The sequence below is a fragment of the Mangifera indica genome, chromosome 3 (assembly GCF_011075055.1).
Source record: "Mangifera indica cultivar Alphonso chromosome 3, CATAS_Mindica_2.1, whole genome shotgun sequence".
Taxonomy (NCBI): Eukaryota; Viridiplantae; Streptophyta; class Magnoliopsida; order Sapindales; family Anacardiaceae; genus Mangifera; species Mangifera indica.
The window spans coordinates 4,076,594-4,096,592 of record NC_058139.1 but is presented as its reverse complement, the minus strand read 5'-3'; the positions used below and the strand labels follow the sequence as shown (position 1 = coordinate 4,096,592).

Genomic DNA, 19,999 nt, shown 5'->3' with positions numbered 1-19,999 from the left:
TTTATGTTGTGTTGTATTTAAAAATTTAATTTTTTAAAATTATATATTATACCGTATAATATATTTTGTAAAGAATAAAAAATTATAATTAATATATTATTATTTTAAAAAATATCATAAAATATTTATAAACCTTTTAAAATTTTTATATATATTTTTATTATATCATCATTTTTTTTAAATATATCGATCTGTCTTAATAATATATATTATATCATAGAATATGTATTGTATCGTATTGTATGATATATTTATTATATTGTATTAATTTAATCCATCTTATAATATATATTATTTTCTACTTTTATCATATAGATTCAGATAAATATAGTTATTTTCACAATTCACACTACAGAGTTTATTTCCCACCCAAACTTTGATGAAATAACATTGTTCTCTCTTTGAATTTGAGAAATCTATTTGCCCACCCTTTGATAGCTATTAAAGATAAAAAAGAGTGAATTAATTTTGAACTTATACTGTTAACGATATTAGTCCTCTCTTCGATCTAATGCAATGTCGAGTTGCTCAAAATGTACCACTAAGCACGGTTGTCACAACAAGGATTTGAATCCAACCACTTACACGTATGTAATAATATCGAACATCCATTTATTCATATGTATTTGGTGTTGCATAATACACCATGGTTTAGTAATATTAAACTTAATTAATCTTCAAGTAGTGAAAGCATAGTCGAGGCAGCCGCAGGTTTCAACTTTCATGGAGTTGTGATACCTACAAAATGGAAAAAGGTAGAAGAAGAAATAATTGGTAAAGATAGAAAAAGGAATAAAGAAGAATTAAACATTGGTGATGCAGCAGATTGAGAGAGAGATGTAGCTTACTGCCACACTTGAAGTGACGAGGGACTCTTCTTCCGCAGCCTTCAATGAGGCGGATGGCACGGTTGACGTCGATAAGAGCAGCCAACTTGGGCGTAATAACAGGACATATGCACTCGATATGGCTAACTCTGGCTCGCTCACAGCACGCCGGTGTGGGAAGCTTCCCGTACAGCACCGCTTTGCAGTCGTTAAGCGCAATTCTCCTTTCTTCTTTGCACTGGGCATCACTGAGCTCTGCACTTGCTATGATCTTTATCTCGCACATTCCCGCTAGTAATAAAACTATAACTACTAAAACCATCAAGCCTAATGATCTATTTCCCCTTGTTTTTCCCTTCCCCATCTTTCTTTCCTCTCTCTCACACTCATGATATATTTACCCATAAACCTCATATATATGTATATATATATTCTCCATATCATTACATTGACCCGTTGAATATTTGACTTTTAATGCTCATAAGGGATGTATAAAATTAAAGCCGATGAAAGTGGAAAACTAGTAAGAGATGCTTGGAATAATAGCGTGTAATACAGTGATTAACTTATTATAATGACGAAATTCACGGGAAGAATATCGATCTCTCGTTTCTTTCCCTTTCAATCAGCTATACAAATCGGGGAAACCTGCGAGAGATTCGTCTAAAATCCAAATGAGGAAGCTGGTTGAAAAAATTGTAGTGGAAGCCAGCAATGTTCCCACAACTGAAGAGGAAGCTAGGAAGGCCAAGGTTCGCATAATTTCTTAATGGTAAAAATTTCCTCCATACCATGATTAAGTTGATGGTAGATCGATCTATGTATACATGTTTAGTCATGTTAGGTGGGTATAGAATAGAGTTAGGTGGAATCACTTTCATATGTCCGGTCTCTTTGTTTGTTTGTTTGTTTGTTTTTATTTGACCCACCTTATTATTAATTCGGTTTGACTGGAGAACTCTGAATAACTGTAGCCACTCATGGTCATGGACCAAACACCATCTTCTTGACCATGGACTAAAATAGCACCAGCTATGGCAGTATCAGCCCCGTGGTTTTTGACCATGGAAATGCTCGCCGACCTCTACTTTCAAGCTAGCTAGAGTGTCATCGAAGGTTTGAGGAAGTCGGCTAAATATAAAACATATATATCACAAATAAAATCGAATATCTGTTGAGGAACATCATTGATGTAGCATATATCATTTAACAATTAGCTGTGTAGCTTCAGCAATTTTCTTGTAGAGCTATTATAATTGTTTGGTATACTAACAAACGTCTATTTAAAACTACAGTATGATTTCGATGAGAAAATTTTGTTGTGAAAGATTATACAAATAGAGATAGAGGTGGTGGTGGGTTGGGTTGTTCTGTGATGTGCTAAAAATGGTGAGCCCCAGTGTACCACAGGTTGTGTTGTGTCAAGGCCGCAAAATCTTGGGTCTTGGTGAGTTCAGTCAATAGTGTAGTCAAACAAAATAATTGTTTCATAATTCGCATTTTTCTTTTGTGATTTGTTAAGGTTTAGAGAAAATTTTGATATGTTTTAGTGTTTCAACAGATATTAGTAAATAGTGATAGTAGTGGTAAACAATTACTAATACAAAAGGGTAGATTAAGTCAAATGACTTAAATTTTATTATCTTTGAGTAATTCTTCTTGAACGATGATAGAACAAACCTTAACAAAAATGTTAAAAATAGTGATCTCTTGAAGCTAAAAATGAAGATGCTTGACCAAATGAAGGAGGTGGGGACGAAGATGAACATGGAGTAAGATTTGCTTGACTTGATGGAGGTTGGGAGTTTTGTGAACTAAGAGGACTTATTAAGAGGAGACTCTGGTGTGCCTATGCGATGTTGGGTGGCAGTAAATAAAAAGAAGAGGGACTTAATCATTAAACATATTTCAAATTCGGTTATCGAAATTGCTAATTAACAACTTCAATTCTTAAAAGGCCAAACGACTATTTTCCACCCAAGGTTTAGCGTTTTCTCAAATTTCCCTCATTTAACTATAGAAACACCAAACACCCACCCATGGTCCGTTAGATTTAATAAAACTCTAACGGTGGTAAGGGTAAAATCATTATTTTTGCTATAATATTAAAAATAAACTAAAATAGAATATAATTTTATCCCCCTAAACTTTAAAAACTAACATTTTTTCTCAGCCTAAGTTTTAAAAAATCGCAGTTTCACCCTAGGATTTGGTTTTGAAATCTCCGGCGACCTCTCCGGCTCCGTTGCCGACAGCCTCTCCCTCCCGAAGCAACCTCTCCTTCCGGTGATCTCTTTCCTCCCATTTGGAGGTCCGATCAATGCCTGGAGACACCGTGGGAGACGAAGAACTTCGTCGGGGAAGACGAAGTTCTTCGTCTTCCCAGACGAGGACGAAGTTCTTCGTCTTCCTAGACGAGGACGAAGTCGTCGTCTTCCCAGACGAAGCCGTCGTCTTCGTCTGGGAAGACGAGGAACTTCGTCTTCCCTGACGAAGTTCTTCGTCTCCCACGACGTCTCCGGACGTCGATCGGACTTCCAAATGGGAGGAAAGAGATCACCGGAAAGAGATATTACTTCGGGAGGGAGAGGCCATCGGCAACGGAGCCGGAGAGGTCGCCGGAGATTTCAAAACCAAACCCTAGGGTGAAATTGCAATTTTTTAAAACTTAGGCTGAGAAAAAATGTTAATTTTTAAAGTTTAGGGGGGCAAAAAGAGATAAAATTTTTAAACGTTAGGGTTATGTTAAATCTAACCGGTCATGGGTGGGTGTTTAGTGTTTCCATAATTAAAAGGAGGACATTTGAGAAAACGCTAAACCTTGGGTGGGAAATAGTCGTTTGGCCTTCTTAAAATCTTATTGAGTAAATACCCAGTAGCTAGGTCTCATAAATAGATAGACAGATATATCTAACATTCTTAGTTTCTTTCACGTATGCACATATAGACAGCGGTAACAACTAAAGGCAATAAGGCTCATAAATACCAGTGCCAGGAATTTTCACGGGAAAGTTAGACCTGAGAAAAAACAAAAAACAAGAAAAACCAGAGAGAGAGAGAGAGGCTAAATTTATGTTCTTTTGGTTTGCAGATAGACACGTGAAACGGCGAAGCACTCAGTTAAGCCAATGGCCTATGGGCAACAAGAAAGATGAACATACCCAGAAAAAAATTGTTCATAAAGGCAAAATAGTTATATGTGGTTCATAATAAATACAAGAACCCTTTTCAGTACATGGTACGTGCAGCCAAATTGGTTCAGTACTAATATTGTAAGGCAACACTATCCAATATACTGTACAATTTTGCCAACACATTATTAATTAATGCTACTGCTGATTGAGAACACTACACGTTTCAAATACAAATCCCTTTCCATCTGATTTGTAAAGTCAGGGAAGATAGTCACCACTGACATCTACCTCAGATTCTATGTCGCCCTCCAAATCATCATGGTCATCATCCCCTGCACTGGCTTGTGCGCCCACTTTGGCTCCTTCACCTGGGGTCTTTGCTTCTTGTATGATTCGCATTATTTCTTCAACACTTTGAGATGGTTGGTCATGTAATGCTTCCCTAAAGTTTGTTTCCTCGATTTCGATAAGCTCTTTCGGCAAATTTTTTAGAAACCAAGGGTGCTGCTTGATCTCTGGGATAGTAATCCTCTATTAGGAGGAAAGAACAGGATCAGTATACAAACATTTAAACGATTATTCATACAAATTCCATTTCATGGCAGATATAATGTTTAGAGAACAAAATGCCACCAACAAAAAAGGGATTACCTTTGAAGGATCAGAAACAAAAATCCGAGAAAGGAGATGCCTGCAGTCTGCAGACACACGTACATAGTCGGGTATGGAGTACTGAACACTTCTTATTCTCTGTTAAGATAAATAAAAGATAGAACTTCAGTACATACGATATACTAGAGAAAGAAGAATCTTCAAATCATAGAACTATAGTGTTGAAGAGAGACGCACATCGATGGTCTTACGAAAATTTCTAGGGTCTTCTGGATCCTCAAAGGGATAGGCACCCACCAACATCACATAGAGCGTCACACCACAAGACCAAACATCTGAAATCTACAAGCCACAAGCAATCAAATGACCAAGAAAATCAATATGACCTCACTGTTATTACTATCATTGAGATGTTATACCCAAGTTAAATTTTAAGAACAAAATGCAAACACAAAGGAAAGTGGATACTAGATTAGAGAATTCTTTAACTATTTGTACAAGTATCAAAGTTACATAGCTCGGCACTACTTTATTAAATGACTGATGCATATAACATTAACACAGAAGCTAAATTTTTGTAAGCACCATAAGAATCACAGTAGTACACAACATAATAGACACATATATGAATGATTTGAAATAAGAACTCAATAAACCAGCAAAGATAGATTTGGGGAAAAGTTTATCAGTAGGAATAAAATTTCTTTTCTAGCATCATTATTTCACTGCCCAGGTACCAAATATCTTATGGATCACTAACTTCTTGTACCATTAGTAAGAGGCTTTATGTCTAATATAAATTCTTTTGCATTCAAATTTATTAGGAGCTCTTGAATAAGAGCCTCCACAGAAACAAGAGACCAATGTGACAAGCATGTAGTTTCTCATGTTTTCCAATGGCTATGCGGTCTAGTGGCATAGGCCTTCACACATTTGTTGATTCTCTAAAGTGTCTAAGCCATGGATGCGGATCTAGGCAAAATGGAGGAGTTTAAAGCTGTGGGTTCATATTATCATTTGAGTGCTCCTATCATTTACTGATCCACATGATGTCTCCATAATTCCATCAGCAATTCTAACCAACTAAATGTTTATTGGAACCAACAAAATCAGATGAAAATTAAAAAATCAATACCTTTCCATCATATTCCTTTCGTGCCAGGACCTCTGGAGCAATGTATGCTGGAGTTCCAACAGTGGATTTGGGCTGTGAGTGCAACAATCCTGACTGCAAGATGTAAAGAAATAACAATAATGAAAGTTAAAACTAAGGACTATAATGTAAGATATAAATTTATGACTTATTAACCCTTACAGTTGAGTTTTTTTCTTTCAAAAAAAAAGGGTAGAAAGCAGCAGAATTATGTGCCCTGATCAAGTGAACAAAGCTGTTATTCAACTAAAAACATTAACCTTAGAGTAACCGAAGTCACATATTTTTACACGTGGTGTTGGACTTCCATCCAATAATGTGTTTTCCAACTTCAGATCCCTGTGACAAATTTCCTGAAGTAAAAGCAATGTGTATATAAGGTAGGGATCATAACGTAAGATGTAAAATTAAACTCAGATATCATCATACCATGGCATGACAGTAGCTTACACCAGATATTAGCTGCTGGAAGAAAAATCTTGCCTGTTGTGAAAAGGGTTTTTCCCAAAAAAAAAAAGCAGTAAGAAAGTCACTTTCATCACAATAGTACCAATTAGACAAGAGATGAGTGACCTAAGATATAAATTAAGGAAGCAAGCTCCATAATACAACCTCATCTTCACTAAATCGACCAGCACTGCAAATTCTGGCAAATAGTTCACCACCAGCGGCATATTCCATGACAATGGCTAATTGAGTAGGAGTCAACAAGACCTGCAGGTAAAAATGTAACTATTGAAAATGTAAAATACAAGACACCAAATCCTGTAAAAAATTCACGGATTTCACAAAATTTTAGACCATCATTGTATTGGTTTTTCAATTGACAAAGTTCAAGGAAAAAAAGGTGCAATTTTACAGCAGTTGTGTATCTTGAACCAAAAAAGAAAATTAAATAAGGCAGGATTTATTAGTTTTACATTTTCAAGTTTAACTATTGAAACATTTTCTCCAAGATTGCCATATAACTCAATTTCCATGCATGGCTATGGTGTTCCTGGTTCACATTGTTCTGCGATATAAATGGTAACAACATTGGAGAAAATAACGATAAGTTATTATTGTCCTGTCCAACCAATTAATCTTTTGGTCACAGTAAGAGAAACAAATAAGGATGGAATAAAAACAGATACAGAAAATGCTTTATAAGGTTTAATAATTTAAATCAATACAAAACATTAAGTGAAATTATATGAAATCCAGACTCTCCATATGCTTATATTGTCCCCTTAACATTTACAAACTTCAAAAGTCAAATTAAACAAAGTACAGTCTTACCTCTTTAAAGCGGATTATGTTTGGATGCCTCAAAGATCTGTGGTTAATGATCTCCCTCTGAACATTCTCATCAATCTGAAACCAGAAACAAAATTCTTATTACTTGCAAAGTAACCCGGCTTAAACTACTGAAAATACAACATTTCCTCCTCCATTTAAAACAGTCTAATAATCACAGTGTGTGGGCCTAACTTGTGAAGTAAACTCATAAAGTGAACAAATATTCATAGACAATATCCTCCCATTATAAAAAATTTCAGAAATAAAAACATATATTTATAATATAATTGTCCCCTGTATGATCCTCCAAAACAGAATATTTCATCCAACCACCAAGACGTTGAAATTCATCTGCTAGTAATTGATCGGTAATAACAGATATAAAGGAAAGAAAAGAATTGACCGAAGAGAATGATTTGAAGAAGAACAAAATAGCCCATTTCTGGAATCGGCAGTACAGAAATCATCAGTATGGCACTGCCACATACAGGTTTTATAAAATAATCAGACATGACAAAAGATGACTACCTTCTTCCCTCTTTCTATGTATTTGACTGCAACAAGTTCCTTAGTCTTCTTATCTCTGACCAATCTAGCCACCCCGAAATTTCCAGACCCGAGATCCTTCAAAGGCTCATATCTCTCCTCCATCGCAAACTTCAGACACAAACAAACAACACTGCAAATCCAATACCAAAAGAACCCAAATGGATTATATGTGAATATAAAGGTTGAAAACAAGAAGAAAAGTAGAGAGAAAAGTTGTGTGTGGAAAGAAGACTATTTCCCAACAACCGACTCTTTAATAACAACAGAAATATTCTAAAGTCTTACGTAATGTAATGACTTAAAATAGAAGCAAATTGCGGTATATAAATATGTAGAAGCAGGTCATTGGCTCGTCAGAATAAGGAAGACGAACAAACAGTCCATCTCATAGTGTAACAGAAAGATGAACGAAAGGTGTAGATTAAACACAATAAAGTAGTCATTGAGTCATAGTTCAAGTAAAGTTACGGTTATTCATAAAATACAAGCTGTCAAGTTACCCCCATCAACTCTGAAATAAGTCATTTAAACGCTTCAATTTACCATGGTACCTCTATAGTTTCATTAGACGAATTTTATTGTAATGTGTTCTTTAAAAAAATACAGAATAATTTATAAAAATTAAAAAAACTTATTACTGGTATTTAAAAAAATTATAAACTAAAAACATATTTTTTAAAATTAAAAAATAGTCCTTAGAAATTTCTTTAATTCTTTATTTTAACATTAAAGGTCTATTTTGACCTTCTCTGAATTAACTTGCAGAGTGTTTGAGGGAGCTGTAAGAACTATTTAAATCTCGGATGACGTAAAGGGTGGGTTCCAATTTCCAAAAAAATACACGCGTATCATGACAGCGTTGTAAGATTATTCTCATTATTTATTATTGGGGGAGGCATAGCCGCATAGGTTTCGTTGTCTGAATTCTATTATTTTTAGATGTAAATCAGCCCCCACGTCCCACGTTTGTCTCCTGGGTCCCCCGTTCAGCGACTTTCGTCGAATTTGTCGTTTCTACTCTCCGTCTTATACTGAAGCTGTGCAAGCACGCGCCCTTAAACAATTTTTAGGAATCTTAGAATATTGTTCACATGCACAAGGATTTTGGACGGCCCAGATGGATGGCCCGATTTCACCCACATGCTCAACTTTAGCATCGCATTACTTGATTAATTCAAGATTAAATATTTGGATAATTTTTGGGTCCAAAATCAGATTGTATGGATAAGGCGCGAGAAGCAATGTTTCCAAGTGTTTATTAAGGCGCAATTTTGGACCCACAATGAATAAATAGGCTTTTTATGATAATTTTAGTCCTCCTCGATGATGAATATATATATATTATCTGTATGATAATTAGATTATACAGAATATGATTTATTTTTCTTAATAAAATTTCTTCTGAACAGCATATTTCTGGGCTTCACTTCAATGAACCAAACATTGGGCCGGACTTAGATGAAAACAAATAAATGACGTTACATGGAAAATGCAAGTTTTGCGCTGAAAATGGTTCCAAAAGCCACATGGGCTAATCAATTTGGCATCAATTGTTGATGCGATTGTTTATCATAAATATAGAATCAATACATGTGAGCTTCAAGCTTTTTATAGTAAATACCCCTGCTTTAATCATTAATAAAAGTTGTTGGGGGGCTAATTGAGCAGTGGTTGTACGTAACTGTGGCTTTAAATACAAGAGGTTTCGAAACCACCCACTGCCTTTCGTTATTTGATATTGCAAAACTGTGCCCACACTTAGATGTCACATAATTATCAGGCCACCCATTAATACTTGTTAACAATTTTCCGTTAAATGACCAAATGATATAGCTTTAAAAATAAGATTGAACTGGTTGATTCGGTTAATTAAACCATTAATTATTAATTAAACTAATTAAATTATACATAAAATTAGGTTTAATTTGATCAATAAAAAAAGTTGATTTTTTAACAATTTAAATTAAAAGTTTATATATATATATATATATATATATATATATATATATATATATATATATATATATATATATATATACACAGTCAAATTAAACTTACTTGAATGTTAAATAAATCAAATTATATATTTAATTTAAATTATCTAAAAAAAATTAATATTATTTTTTAATAGTTAACCGATCCAACCATTGATCAATTGACCTGATCACTGATTGGATCAAATTGTCCTTTCAATCGGATTGAAGGGTTTGAGTGAAGAAGATAAGACAATTAAGGAAGATTTGAAGTTTCTTCTCAGCTAGTAATGTTTGAATCAATCGTTATTTGAGTTTTTCTCTTTCATTTTATATTTAAGTTTCTATTCAAAGCATCTTCTGTTTTTCTATTATAATTCACAAATGAGTTTGAGTTCGATCAATCATCTCAACTCTTTAATAGTTTATTATAATTCAAATTTAATTTAATTCGAATCTATCATTAATTATTACAATTTCCTGCCTATATACATTTGAAATATTTTTATTACTTTTGGGGAAAAAAAAAAATTATGGTTTCCACCTTTAGTTACAATCTTGCGATGACAAGCCATCACTTTTCCCAAAGCTTATGATGGAAAAATAATTGTTATACGTATTCCACAAAAGTTTATAAAGGTCAAATTCAACAGTATGATTTGTTTGAACGGTGTACCATCAAAGGGAGGCATCGAGAATCTTTATTTGTTTACGTAGCAAAAACTGATAAAAATTAGACTTATCTACTTGACTTTTGCCGTGGGAGGTTACTAGAACGTTGACCCTTAGACGTAGTTAACGAGTAGAATAAAAGATTACATTAGATTCAGAAGTTGGGTGTTTTTCCCATATCGACATCCTGGTGTTATGACGATAATCCAAACAAATTTCTCAAATGTGCATCATAGATATTATTACCCTCGCCTTAAGATGAACATTATCCCTTTAAATTTAATATACAAATTAAATATATAAACGAAAGACTGTTGAAGGTTTATATTTACAAGCGGCTAAGGTTAAACCATATGCTTCACCACTTTGTCGTGGTTTCCTCTTGTATCAATAACTTGGATCCACCGATTTACTTATTTAACTATTTTTAATCTAAGGTCGGATGTAACTTCAATGTTTAGGCATGATAATTACGGTTTGATTATTATTTAAGTTATCTTTTTTGATTAAGCAAAACGGTTGAAGATTTTGGCCTTTTTATCTTAATATTTTTAATTAATTTCTTCCTAAACGCACCGTAACAAATTAAATTAAGTTATTTATTAATATTTTATTACTATAATCGGTTCTTGCCTTGGTAGGTTGCAAAAAATTCAACATAAGGACAAGTCATTTACAATCCATAGTATGTAAGTGTAACTTTGAAGCAATAATATTATATGAAAGAAGTAATTTCTTCTTATCACGAATTTGATTTCTTAAGTATAAAAAAATATCTAAGATAGCAATATTTGATCGTTTATCTTTAAATGATAGTTTAAATAGTAAAATATGCAAAATTTTCAAACAAAAGAGTTTGAGTTGGAGATTCAATAACGTTATATAAAAAAGGATATTAATTAAAATAGTTATTTTTTTATCTTTTATATATATATAATTACTTTTTTTATTATACAAATATAATCACTTTTTAATTTGACTTTTCATTTAAAATAAGAAAATTATGAAATTTAGAGTTACCTGGATAGATTGGTCAATCGGTTAAGCACCTAACTAATCAATTTTTAAAAATAAATTAGTTGGTTATCGATTTTTTAAAAATAAATTGATTAACTGAGTGTTTGACTAATCGACCAATCACCCGACTAACCTTTTCACTGTTAAAGTCATTAGAAAATTTTGTATTTTTATCTTATATCTTAGTCTTTATTAGATGAGTGGGTAAATTTTATATTTTGATTAAATAATTTTATATTTAATTGAATGAGTCTTGATTAAATAAATATAAAATCTAAAAGTATTTTAGATATTTTAAGTTATATATATATATATATATATATATATATATATATATATATATATATATATATATATATATCTTAAAAAAAGGGAGTGATTATATAAAGAAAAAAAAAGTTATTTTAATTAATTAAAAAAGTAAAAAAGAGTAGGCTCATCCGGTGCTGTCGTTATATAATCAACTAAACCCGTCTTAACCTTCCAAGCACATAAATAAAAAACAACGAGAAAAGTAATTAGGGAGCAGCATAATCACAACCTATTAAAGTTAAATCTCTTAATTTTTTTTTTCTTATTAAATGACAAATCACATGGGTTTTGTCTCACAATGCTCATCTATCCTTTCAATGTTGCCGACCACAAAGCACTTTTCAATCACATTAAAATAACAAATTTAAATTATTTATAAAGTTAATTTTTATATTTATTTATTAATTACGATGGCGCATGCAAGATGTGGCGTTCATTGTAGTTAGTTTTGGGTGATACGTAACCAAACAAACCATTGACAAAAGAAACAATGATTCCAAACGTGTCAATAGTGCTACGTTTAGGCGGTTTGCCTTGCTTTTCAAACTAAGGTCGTTGAGATTGATGGAAATTGAGGGCCGTTGTTGTCCCGTTCTCAACAAGTTTATGAATGAATTCACCGCCAAAACAGAACTTCATCTTGTCAGTCCAATTCAAGCTTTTGGAGCGTGTCACTTTTAATGAAAGAAAAAAAATAAAAAGAAAATCAACATAAAATACAAACCACAAGGCATAGCATCCATCCTGGACCTTTGGCACGACACCCGGTGACTTCAAAGACCACAAACAAAATCCATTGCCTAACAATTTTGAATAGAACTATATTCAAAAGGAATTATATTAATTTATTCATTCGAATTGATATATTAATATATTATTAAATAATATAATTATTTATATTTTATAAAACTTTTTAATTATATAATAAATTTATTTATATATAATATTATTTAATAATTTAGAATAAGATGTTATATTTATTTTGTTGTAATAAATTTTTGTCCTTCTTATTCTAAAATGACATTTTCACACTTATTTTGAATACATAAAATATATATTATTATATATTATTATATAATTAAATATTATATTATCTTAATTTAAAATTATCTAATTATATTATAATATATATTAAATATATATCTATTTATATATTTAAAATAAATATATTTATATATTATTATATAATTAAATAATTTTAAACTAACCTTTGCTAACATAATTTTAATAATAATGATAATAACATTCGTCGGCAGGAGCAGGTAGTCATCGCAAATGCACGTATTCTTTATTCTTTACTTTCCAAATTGAACAAGAATATTCTGATACCCCACGTAAGGATTCCTACGTACGTGCATATATATATATATATATATGTACTCACACTCGCAAAAAACTTTGCTAAACACCACCGTTCATGATCTCAGCCGTTCAATCGGCCATTTCGCAAAGCCCACCATTTCTCCCCTATTTTTCTATTTCTCTGTCTCTTCTTCAAAATTAATTCATAAATCATAATCACGTCGGGAGGGGACATTTCCCGGCGAATGTACTGATCAGTAAGTTTTTTATTTTTAAATTTAATTAATTTGTTATATTCTAAACTAGATTTATTTTTTATTTTTATAAGTTTTACCATCTACTATTTTCCTGATATTTCTTGGTAAAATTTTAGGAAATACAATGTGTAGTTTTAGGGATTTCGTGGTTTACGCATGTTGATTTTGTTATTGGTTAATTTTTTATAGCGTTTAATTTTTCCCAGTTTTCGTTCTTTTCTTTTTCTTCCCTTATGTTTTCTGAGAAACCGGAAGAAAAACTAAAGGAAAATGTGGATATAATTTTTTATTCTTTACAAGGTTAATTTCTTTATTGTTAAGGCATCTTGATAAGGAAACTAGAGTGATAGAATCAATAAGTAAACAAAGTTATTTGTTGCCGTTTCTAGCTTCATGAATTTCCATAAACTATATTTTCCAATTTAGTCAACTGTTCTGGTATATTTCGATTCTGACTGATGGTCGTTTCCATAAACTAGCTTCATGCACTTTTTTTTTTTTTAATTTTTATGTGGATTGGGACTTATTTATTTGCATACTAATGTTCAGAATCTGGGTGTGTAGAGATGAATATAGTTTTGGAAACGATGATTTGCTGTTGAAGAAGCGTGGTGTGTTTGGCTTCTTTCTTGTTCTATTGGTTATCGCTTGCTGGAAAAATGGGCTGTTTTCAATCTATTGTTAGACAGCCCCCTGGACATGAAGACCCTGTAGTTCTCGCCTCACAAACTGCTTGTAAGTTTTTGCTTGCTCAATTTTATATTGAGATGATGTTTTGTTTTCGGTAGCTGTTAATGAATCAATGCTTCTTCGAGTGGTACTAGTTATGAAAACAAAAACTGAAATATTATCATCATAATCCTGATCTGTTTACATCCTGGAAGTTGTGGATCATGTTTCGTTTTGTGATTTATATATTGAGTTTTGATTTAAGCGTTTTTTGTTTTCTCCATCTATTGATTGATTATTGAAGGAAAATAATAATTCTGAAGATGAGTGTGACTATGTTACCTGTACCCAGGATTGCTTTTATATTGATTATTTATTTGAGTTGGGATGAAGATAGGGTGATTTGTTTTTAGGTTGATCTAATACATGGAATGGAAGAAAATAACTTTTTCTGAAGATGGTTATTTCAAATAGTTTCTGTTAACCTCTTGGATTTGAGATTAAGGATTCAAATCCCTTGGTATCATCTGCTACGGATATTATATTAATTGGCTATTAAGGTTGTAGGGTCTGGATGTAGTCCCTGGTTTAGAACTTTTTGAAGTTAGATTATTCTTCTATGAGTGCCCATTTGCTCTTGTGCTCTAGTTTATGTTGAGTCAAGTTATCTTAATCCGCTTCCTTTTCTGATTCCCAGTTACTGTCAGTGAAGTTGAAGCACTTTTCGAACTATTCAAGACGATAAGCAGTTCGGTAGTTGATGATGGGTTGATAAGCAAGGTATGTTGTGTTTCAGTACTAGTGGCAAAGGACTTCTTTCATCTCACAATTTATATGTTTACATGTAAACATGCATGCATCATATATAACAATATGATTGTCCAGTATGTCAGTGCTATATTTTTGCTGGTTAGCCATCTATCTTTTGTAGATGGAAATTCAGAATAATCGTATTCCCACAACACCCCCTAGAACCCATAGCAATTAAAAAAAATAAAAGTTTGCATGATGGGTAAGATCTTGAATATGTAGGTCATTTTTGCCTTGAATTATTCGGATAATGAAGAATGCTAGAAGCATGAAAGTAGAATGGATATACATAAGGAAATCATAGCATCACGGTGGATATACATAAGATCTTGAATATGTAGGTCGTCTTTGCCTTGAATATTTCATCAATTCTGCTGAATCATTAAGGGGTAAAGAAGACTTGTTAGAATGCAGTTCTTGTTAAGTCTTTAGTGATCGACTTTGAATAGGTTGTATCATCTTCTAGTTAATCTACAACCAACCTTTACATCAGTCTTCCACAAATAATACTAATAAATAAGTAAATAAACTGCCTTTTACCATATGGCTCTTAACCCACCATATCCATTTTGCTATTATACTTTCACCTCCCAGTTACTTATGTAATGTACATTCCCAATCCATGTCATGCTATATCAACTCCATCTTTCCAAAAGCTTCTCTTGTTCTCTCATCTCACTTCTCTTTTCCTGCTCTCTTTTGTTTATGGTTTCTTGATGTCTTGTTTGATTTTGTGATGAAAATAATTAAAGCTTAAATTGAGGCCAAATGATGTATCATTTTCAGAATTTTAGATCTTTCGCATTTGATACTTTTTTTTTTGTGTGTGTATATGCAGGAAGAATTTCAATTGGCTCTCTTCAAGAACCAAAAGAAAGAGAATCTCTTCGCCAACAGGGTATCTGTGTAAATCTGCACTATAAGCATCATTCATGTAACCAAATTTGTTTTATTACTTCTGAGATTTTGACATGCATTAAATTTGTGTGCAGATCTTTGATTTGTTTGATGTCAAGGGGAAGGGAGTCATTGATTTTGGTGACTTTGTTAGATCCCTCAATGTTTTTCATCCAAATGCTTCTCAAGAAGACAAGATCAATTGTAAGTTGACTGGATGTTGTCTTTTGACTTGTCTTGTGTTCATCCATCATTTTCCATTGTATTTTGTGACAAAATGTAATATCTGTAATCTTTCTGCAGTTGCATTCAAGCTTTATGATCTTGATAATACTGGATTTATTGAGCGCCAAGAGGTATGTTGGAGGCTATTCTTTTCATGTGCTCTGTCAAATCAGATGTCTTCGGGACACATTTTATGCTTTTTTGGTCAAGAGTCATTTTACCTGACTTGAGAATTAGATAATTACTACTATTTCTGTGCCCAAGGGAGCTATCCTTGTGAGTGTGTTCAATCCATGGTGGATGAAAATTTCTGCCTCTCTACCTAGCTACTAGAAATTGTAGCTCATATCCAGGGTATTGGTATTATTTTCCTTGAGTTAAAGCAATTAAAGTGGAAACTGTAAACAGGAATATGAGTCTTCCCCTCATACCATAAATGGATGGTCTTCTACAAATGTAGCATTGTTATTTCCAGGAAAATTTTTCTGTGTCACATCAAAATGTGTATTAGCCCTTAGCTAAATAAGCCTTTCCTTGTACTTTTCAGCTTAAATTTTGTCTCGATAAGTTGTGAAGAAATAAAAAGTTGCTGTTTGTATTCTAGATGTCTTGGTTGACTCAGTTGTGCTTTATTTAATCATCTTTGCAGGCAACTTCATTGTATGTAATTTTTGGCAGGTCAAGCAAATGTTGATTGCCCTTCTGAGTGAATCTGAAATGAAATTGGCTGATGAAACCATTGAGCTCATACTTGATAAGGTAAGCTAATGACATTGGATCTTAACTCACCTTTCCTTGTTTCTTTTTTTTTTTTGGGCTAACCTCAGTGGTACTTGAATTGTATTTTTTCTCATAACCTAGCTGCATCATTAGCTTCTTCAAAAAACCTATGAACCAAATATCTTCTCAAACCTACCCCCACACTGAAGTTGGAGTGTTCTATCATTAGTTCTTGATCTTTCTAGCATCTTTAGATTGTAATGGGAGTGATTAAAAAAATTGATCAGATGAAAATTACAGGCTTTTTCCCAATCATTAGATTCTGTTAAAAAAATTGATTTAAATTTGTGGATGCAGTGTGTAAATAAAGATTATCTGTCTGGAGTTTTGTGTGGGATTTGCTGGGGTACGATGAGTTTGATTTAGTTTTGATCAGGGGCAAATTAACATGTGTTGTCATGGCAATAATTCTTTACCAGTCATTTTATTTTTTGATTCCTTGCTTTTTTTGGTGATGCCCCAATTTAACACTTATGAAATCCTATTGATAGACATTTATGGAAGCTGATGTGGACCAAGATGGCAGGATAGATAAATCTGAATGGCAAAATTTCGTTTCTAAAAACCCGTCATTGTTAAAGATCATGACCCTCCCGTATTTAAGGTAAAGTAATCATTTAGCTTGTGTCTAATCTTTTGCTTTCCTAATCTCAGTTGCTTCCTACTGATATCACCTTTGTTAAATGTAAATGCAGGGATATTACAACTACTTTTCCAAGTTTTGTTTTTAATTCAGAAGTTGACGACATTGCTACATAACTGAAACAGGATCAGCTTAGAAATTTAGTGTGTTATCTTCCCCTTTTTGATTTTTGAAAATTAACTGCAGCAGAAGGGAACTGTGGTTTGATGTATGACTGAGTACAAGCTTTATTGAAATACTCAGCTGAATGTTAAGCTTTCTGATGGAAGCAATATATAATTTGTGTAGTTAATTCCCAAATATTACGGTGTAGGTTTAGATTGATCTGATTATTATATTTATTTTTTCTGCATTAAATATGAATACAGAGTGATTCAAAGAATGTTGTATAAAATATACATGTCTGTTACTCTATGGATAATATTCATTGAGTACACTTGTGCGAATAGGTTAACACTGAAATTTGGATTAGGAACATTTGATTTTCATCGGAAAACAGCTCAAGGAGCCCTAACTAGGAAGACCGTCACCCTTGAAGTCTGAAAGTTGTCACAGAAATTCAGTGTTTTCTTTGCTGAAATGCAATGTTTGTAAAGGAATTGATGTGGTTCTGAAAATGCTTTTAGGAAGAAATTAAAGTGTTTTTGGACAGAATGACTCCATGTAGTGGCTTTTATCACAAGTAACATTTAGAAATTATTTTCATGAAATCATCAACTTTAAATCATTTCACTGCAAGTAATTGAGATTTGAAGACGGGTTTCGGTATCTGCATTTTTAATGAGGTGGTTTTTACCGTTGTATTACTTTAATAAGTCGCAATTTCGTCTAGTATCAGGATGAACACCAAGCTACAGAAAAGACTTAAACGGCTATTTACTCTTACAAAAGAAAAAAATTAATTCAGATATTCCTGGAAAGATAAACGCTCATTATTTAATCTTTTACATAACATACCAAAGAGATGTTGATCAACTAGAAATTAAACAAAACAAACTGTACTGCAAATTCTATTCAAGTGACGAGTCGACGTTGTTAACACATCGTGAGAAAACGAGAACATCATCAGGATGTTGAGCTTTCTAATCTTTGTCATCATCATGTTGAGTAATTATGGATTCACGAATCACCTGCTTTGCCGTCGCTACAAATTCATCACCAACATCATCCTTCTTCTTCGCATCTCTTTTTCCTTCCTCAACGATCTGCTTCTTCACTTGCTCTCTTCTCTCTTAGTTGGCCTCCATTGGAGTTTGTTGAGATATTTCCTGGGGTATTTCATAGACTGTCTCACCCACACACGCAAACAACTCTGAGTGTACACGCTTCATCTCATTTTATAACATATCACAAAAAAGGAAAGGATGGAAAGTCCACGTGTAATTGATTTTATTTTCAGAATAAGAATATAATTTTTTAACGTAAACTTCTCAAATAATATGATGTAATTATTTTATAACCAAGTTTTATTTCTAATTTATTGTTTAAAGCGAGTTTCATATTTGTTAATTAACTTTTAAATATTATTAATAATTTTTAAATTTGTTTAATAAGCTTTAGGTATATCTCTAATGTTCTTAGTTTCAAAATTTTAAGATTTATTTGTTACTTAATCTTATAATAATATAACTATATATATCAATTTTAAGTATATAAATAAATATATATTTAATATATATCATGATTAAATATTTTTGAATTAAAAATAAAATAATATTTAATTATATAATGACACTATAAATATATATATTTATTTATATATTTAAAATAAGTATACATAATATTACTTACCTTAAAATATATAATAGAGTTAAAATATTAACATATTAAAAAAATGGCAATACAGATTTTGTGATTGTAAACAAGAGATTCTTCATTTAAATAAGACGGACAAAAAATAGAAAAATAATTTTAGAAGATTTTTAGCTTGGATGTCAAAATATGTGTAACATGTTATGCATCTAGAAGGTTTTCCACCTCATTAAGTCAAAATAATGCCATGAGAAGCATTTATGGGAGGGGTGGCTTCATGACGATGGAATTGAAAAATTGAAGGAAGACATTAAATGCCTTTCATATGAGCAAGCCGAATTTGTCAAGAGGAGTTGGTGAAAAATTTGTGTATAAATACCTCCTCTCTCTCTCAATTTATGCATGTATTTTCTCTTCTCTTTTCTTCATCCAGAAATCAAAGTTTCATAGCCTTGCTCTCTTCTCCTTTGCTATCTTCTCCTTTCTTCTCAATTCTTCCTTTAATTTCTTTATTTTCCATATTTGCTTAATTAATTATATAACATAACATACCATTTTTTAAAAACAGATTTGTCTCTTTCACTTGTATGCACAGGAATTTAAACATTTGTTTTCTAAAATAGGATAACATAGAAATAATAAGAAAAACATCACCTATTTATTAACCTTGATTTAAGAACTTAAAAACGAAAATTTTTTGAGATTAAAAGAGAAATAGAGAAAACTCAGAATATGAACCTTTTTTATATAATGGAGATAAACAAATCGGTGAAATGGTTACCTTTGTTATCAATCCTGTGATCATGTTCTTTTTGGTCTTTCCATCATTTTCTTCTTCGATTGATCTTTGAGCATTAGTAACCATTTTTGTTGAATGAGATGAATTGTTTTCATTCAACAAAGAGATGAAGACGATTCATCGTCTTTGCCTCTTCAAAGATCAATATTAGACTTATTTGGGAGATGTCAATCTTTGGACAGATGAAGATGATTCGTTTTTGTTCGACAAAAATAGTTGTTAACGCCTGAAGATAAGTAGGAGAAAAAGATAGTAGAAAGATTGGTTATTGGTCGAAACAGAGATGCTTGCTGGAGAAGAAAGAAAACACTAGGGGAAAAATATAATTTTTCAAACTT

At 32.2% G+C, this 19,999-nt stretch overlaps 3 protein-coding genes across 6 annotated transcripts; 1 reads left to right on the top strand and 2 right to left on the bottom strand.

The window, feature by feature from the left end:
* Positions 1–592: 592 nt before the first annotated feature.
* LOC123211051 lies at positions 593–1,434 on the bottom strand. Its single transcript, XM_044629566.1, has 2 exons — positions 849–1,434; positions 593–738 (listed from the first exon to the last, which is right to left on the bottom strand). Exons 1-2 carry the CDS (start codon positions 1,189–1,191, stop codon positions 722–724), a joined length of 360 nt encoding a protein of 119 aa, XP_044485501.1. The 5' UTR covers positions 1,192–1,434; the 3' UTR covers positions 593–721.
* A 2,551-nt stretch (positions 1,435–3,985) lies between these two features.
* Positions 3,986–7,997, bottom strand: LOC123210001 (serine/threonine-protein kinase SAPK3-like). 3 transcript variants are annotated; one of them, XM_044628148.1, is made up of 10 exons: positions 7,839–7,997; positions 7,533–7,661; positions 7,005–7,079; positions 6,339–6,440; positions 6,156–6,209; positions 5,987–6,079; positions 5,709–5,801; positions 4,811–4,915; positions 4,613–4,711; positions 3,986–4,492 (listed from the first exon to the last, which is right to left on the bottom strand). In XM_044628148.1, exons 2-10 carry the CDS (start codon positions 7,653–7,655, stop codon positions 4,220–4,222), a joined length of 1,017 nt encoding a protein of 338 aa, XP_044484083.1. In that variant the 5' UTR covers positions 7,656–7,661; positions 7,839–7,997; the 3' UTR covers positions 3,986–4,219. The 3 variants fall into 3 exon arrangements, with proteins under 3 accessions (XP_044484083.1, XP_044484081.1, XP_044484082.1); XM_044628146.1 differs by having other exon boundaries at positions 7,533–7,683; positions 7,839–7,994; XM_044628147.1 differs by lacking the exon at positions 7,839–7,997 and having other exon boundaries at positions 7,533–7,832.
* A 4,913-nt stretch (positions 7,998–12,910) lies between these two features.
* LOC123212272 (calcineurin B-like protein 1) lies at positions 12,911–17,410 on the top strand. 2 transcript variants are annotated; one of them, XM_044631362.1, is made up of 9 exons: positions 12,911–13,086; positions 13,651–13,821; positions 14,453–14,535; positions 15,404–15,463; positions 15,558–15,666; positions 15,766–15,818; positions 16,366–16,446; positions 16,959–17,071; positions 17,163–17,410. In XM_044631362.1, the coding sequence occupies exons 2-9, from the start codon at positions 13,746–13,748 to the stop codon at positions 17,224–17,226; spliced, it is 639 nt and encodes a 212-aa protein (XP_044487297.1). In that variant the 5' UTR covers positions 12,911–13,086; positions 13,651–13,745; the 3' UTR covers positions 17,227–17,410. The 2 variants fall into 2 exon arrangements, with proteins under 2 accessions (XP_044487297.1, XP_044487298.1); XM_044631363.1 differs by having other exon boundaries at positions 13,636–13,821.
* Positions 17,411–19,999: the final 2,589 nt, after the last annotated feature.

Coding starts and splice junctions, on each gene's coding strand:
- LOC123211051 (XM_044629566.1), bottom strand. CDS start 1,191: ATGGGGAAGGGAAAAACAAGGGGAAATAGATCATTAGGCTTGATGGTT.
- LOC123210001 (XM_044628148.1), bottom strand. CDS start 7,655: ATGGAGGAGAGATATGAGCCTTTGAAGGATCTCGGGTCTGGAAATTTC. Junction 7,080..7,532: donor ACATAGAAAGAGGGAAGAAG/GTAGTCATCTTT, acceptor TTCTGGTTTCAG/ATTGATGAGAATGTTCAGAG. Junction 6,080..6,155: donor TAAGCTACTGTCATGCCATG/GTATGATGATAT, acceptor CTTTTACTTCAG/GAAATTTGTCACAGGGATCT.
- LOC123212272 (XM_044631362.1), top strand. CDS start 13,746: ATGGGCTGTTTTCAATCTATTGTTAGACAGCCCCCTGGACATGAAGAC. Junction 13,822..14,452: donor TCTCGCCTCACAAACTGCTT/GTAAGTTTTTGC, acceptor TCTGATTCCCAG/TTACTGTCAGTGAAGTTGAA. Junction 15,464..15,557: donor AGAATCTCTTCGCCAACAGG/GTATCTGTGTAA, acceptor ATTTGTGTGCAG/ATCTTTGATTTGTTTGATGT.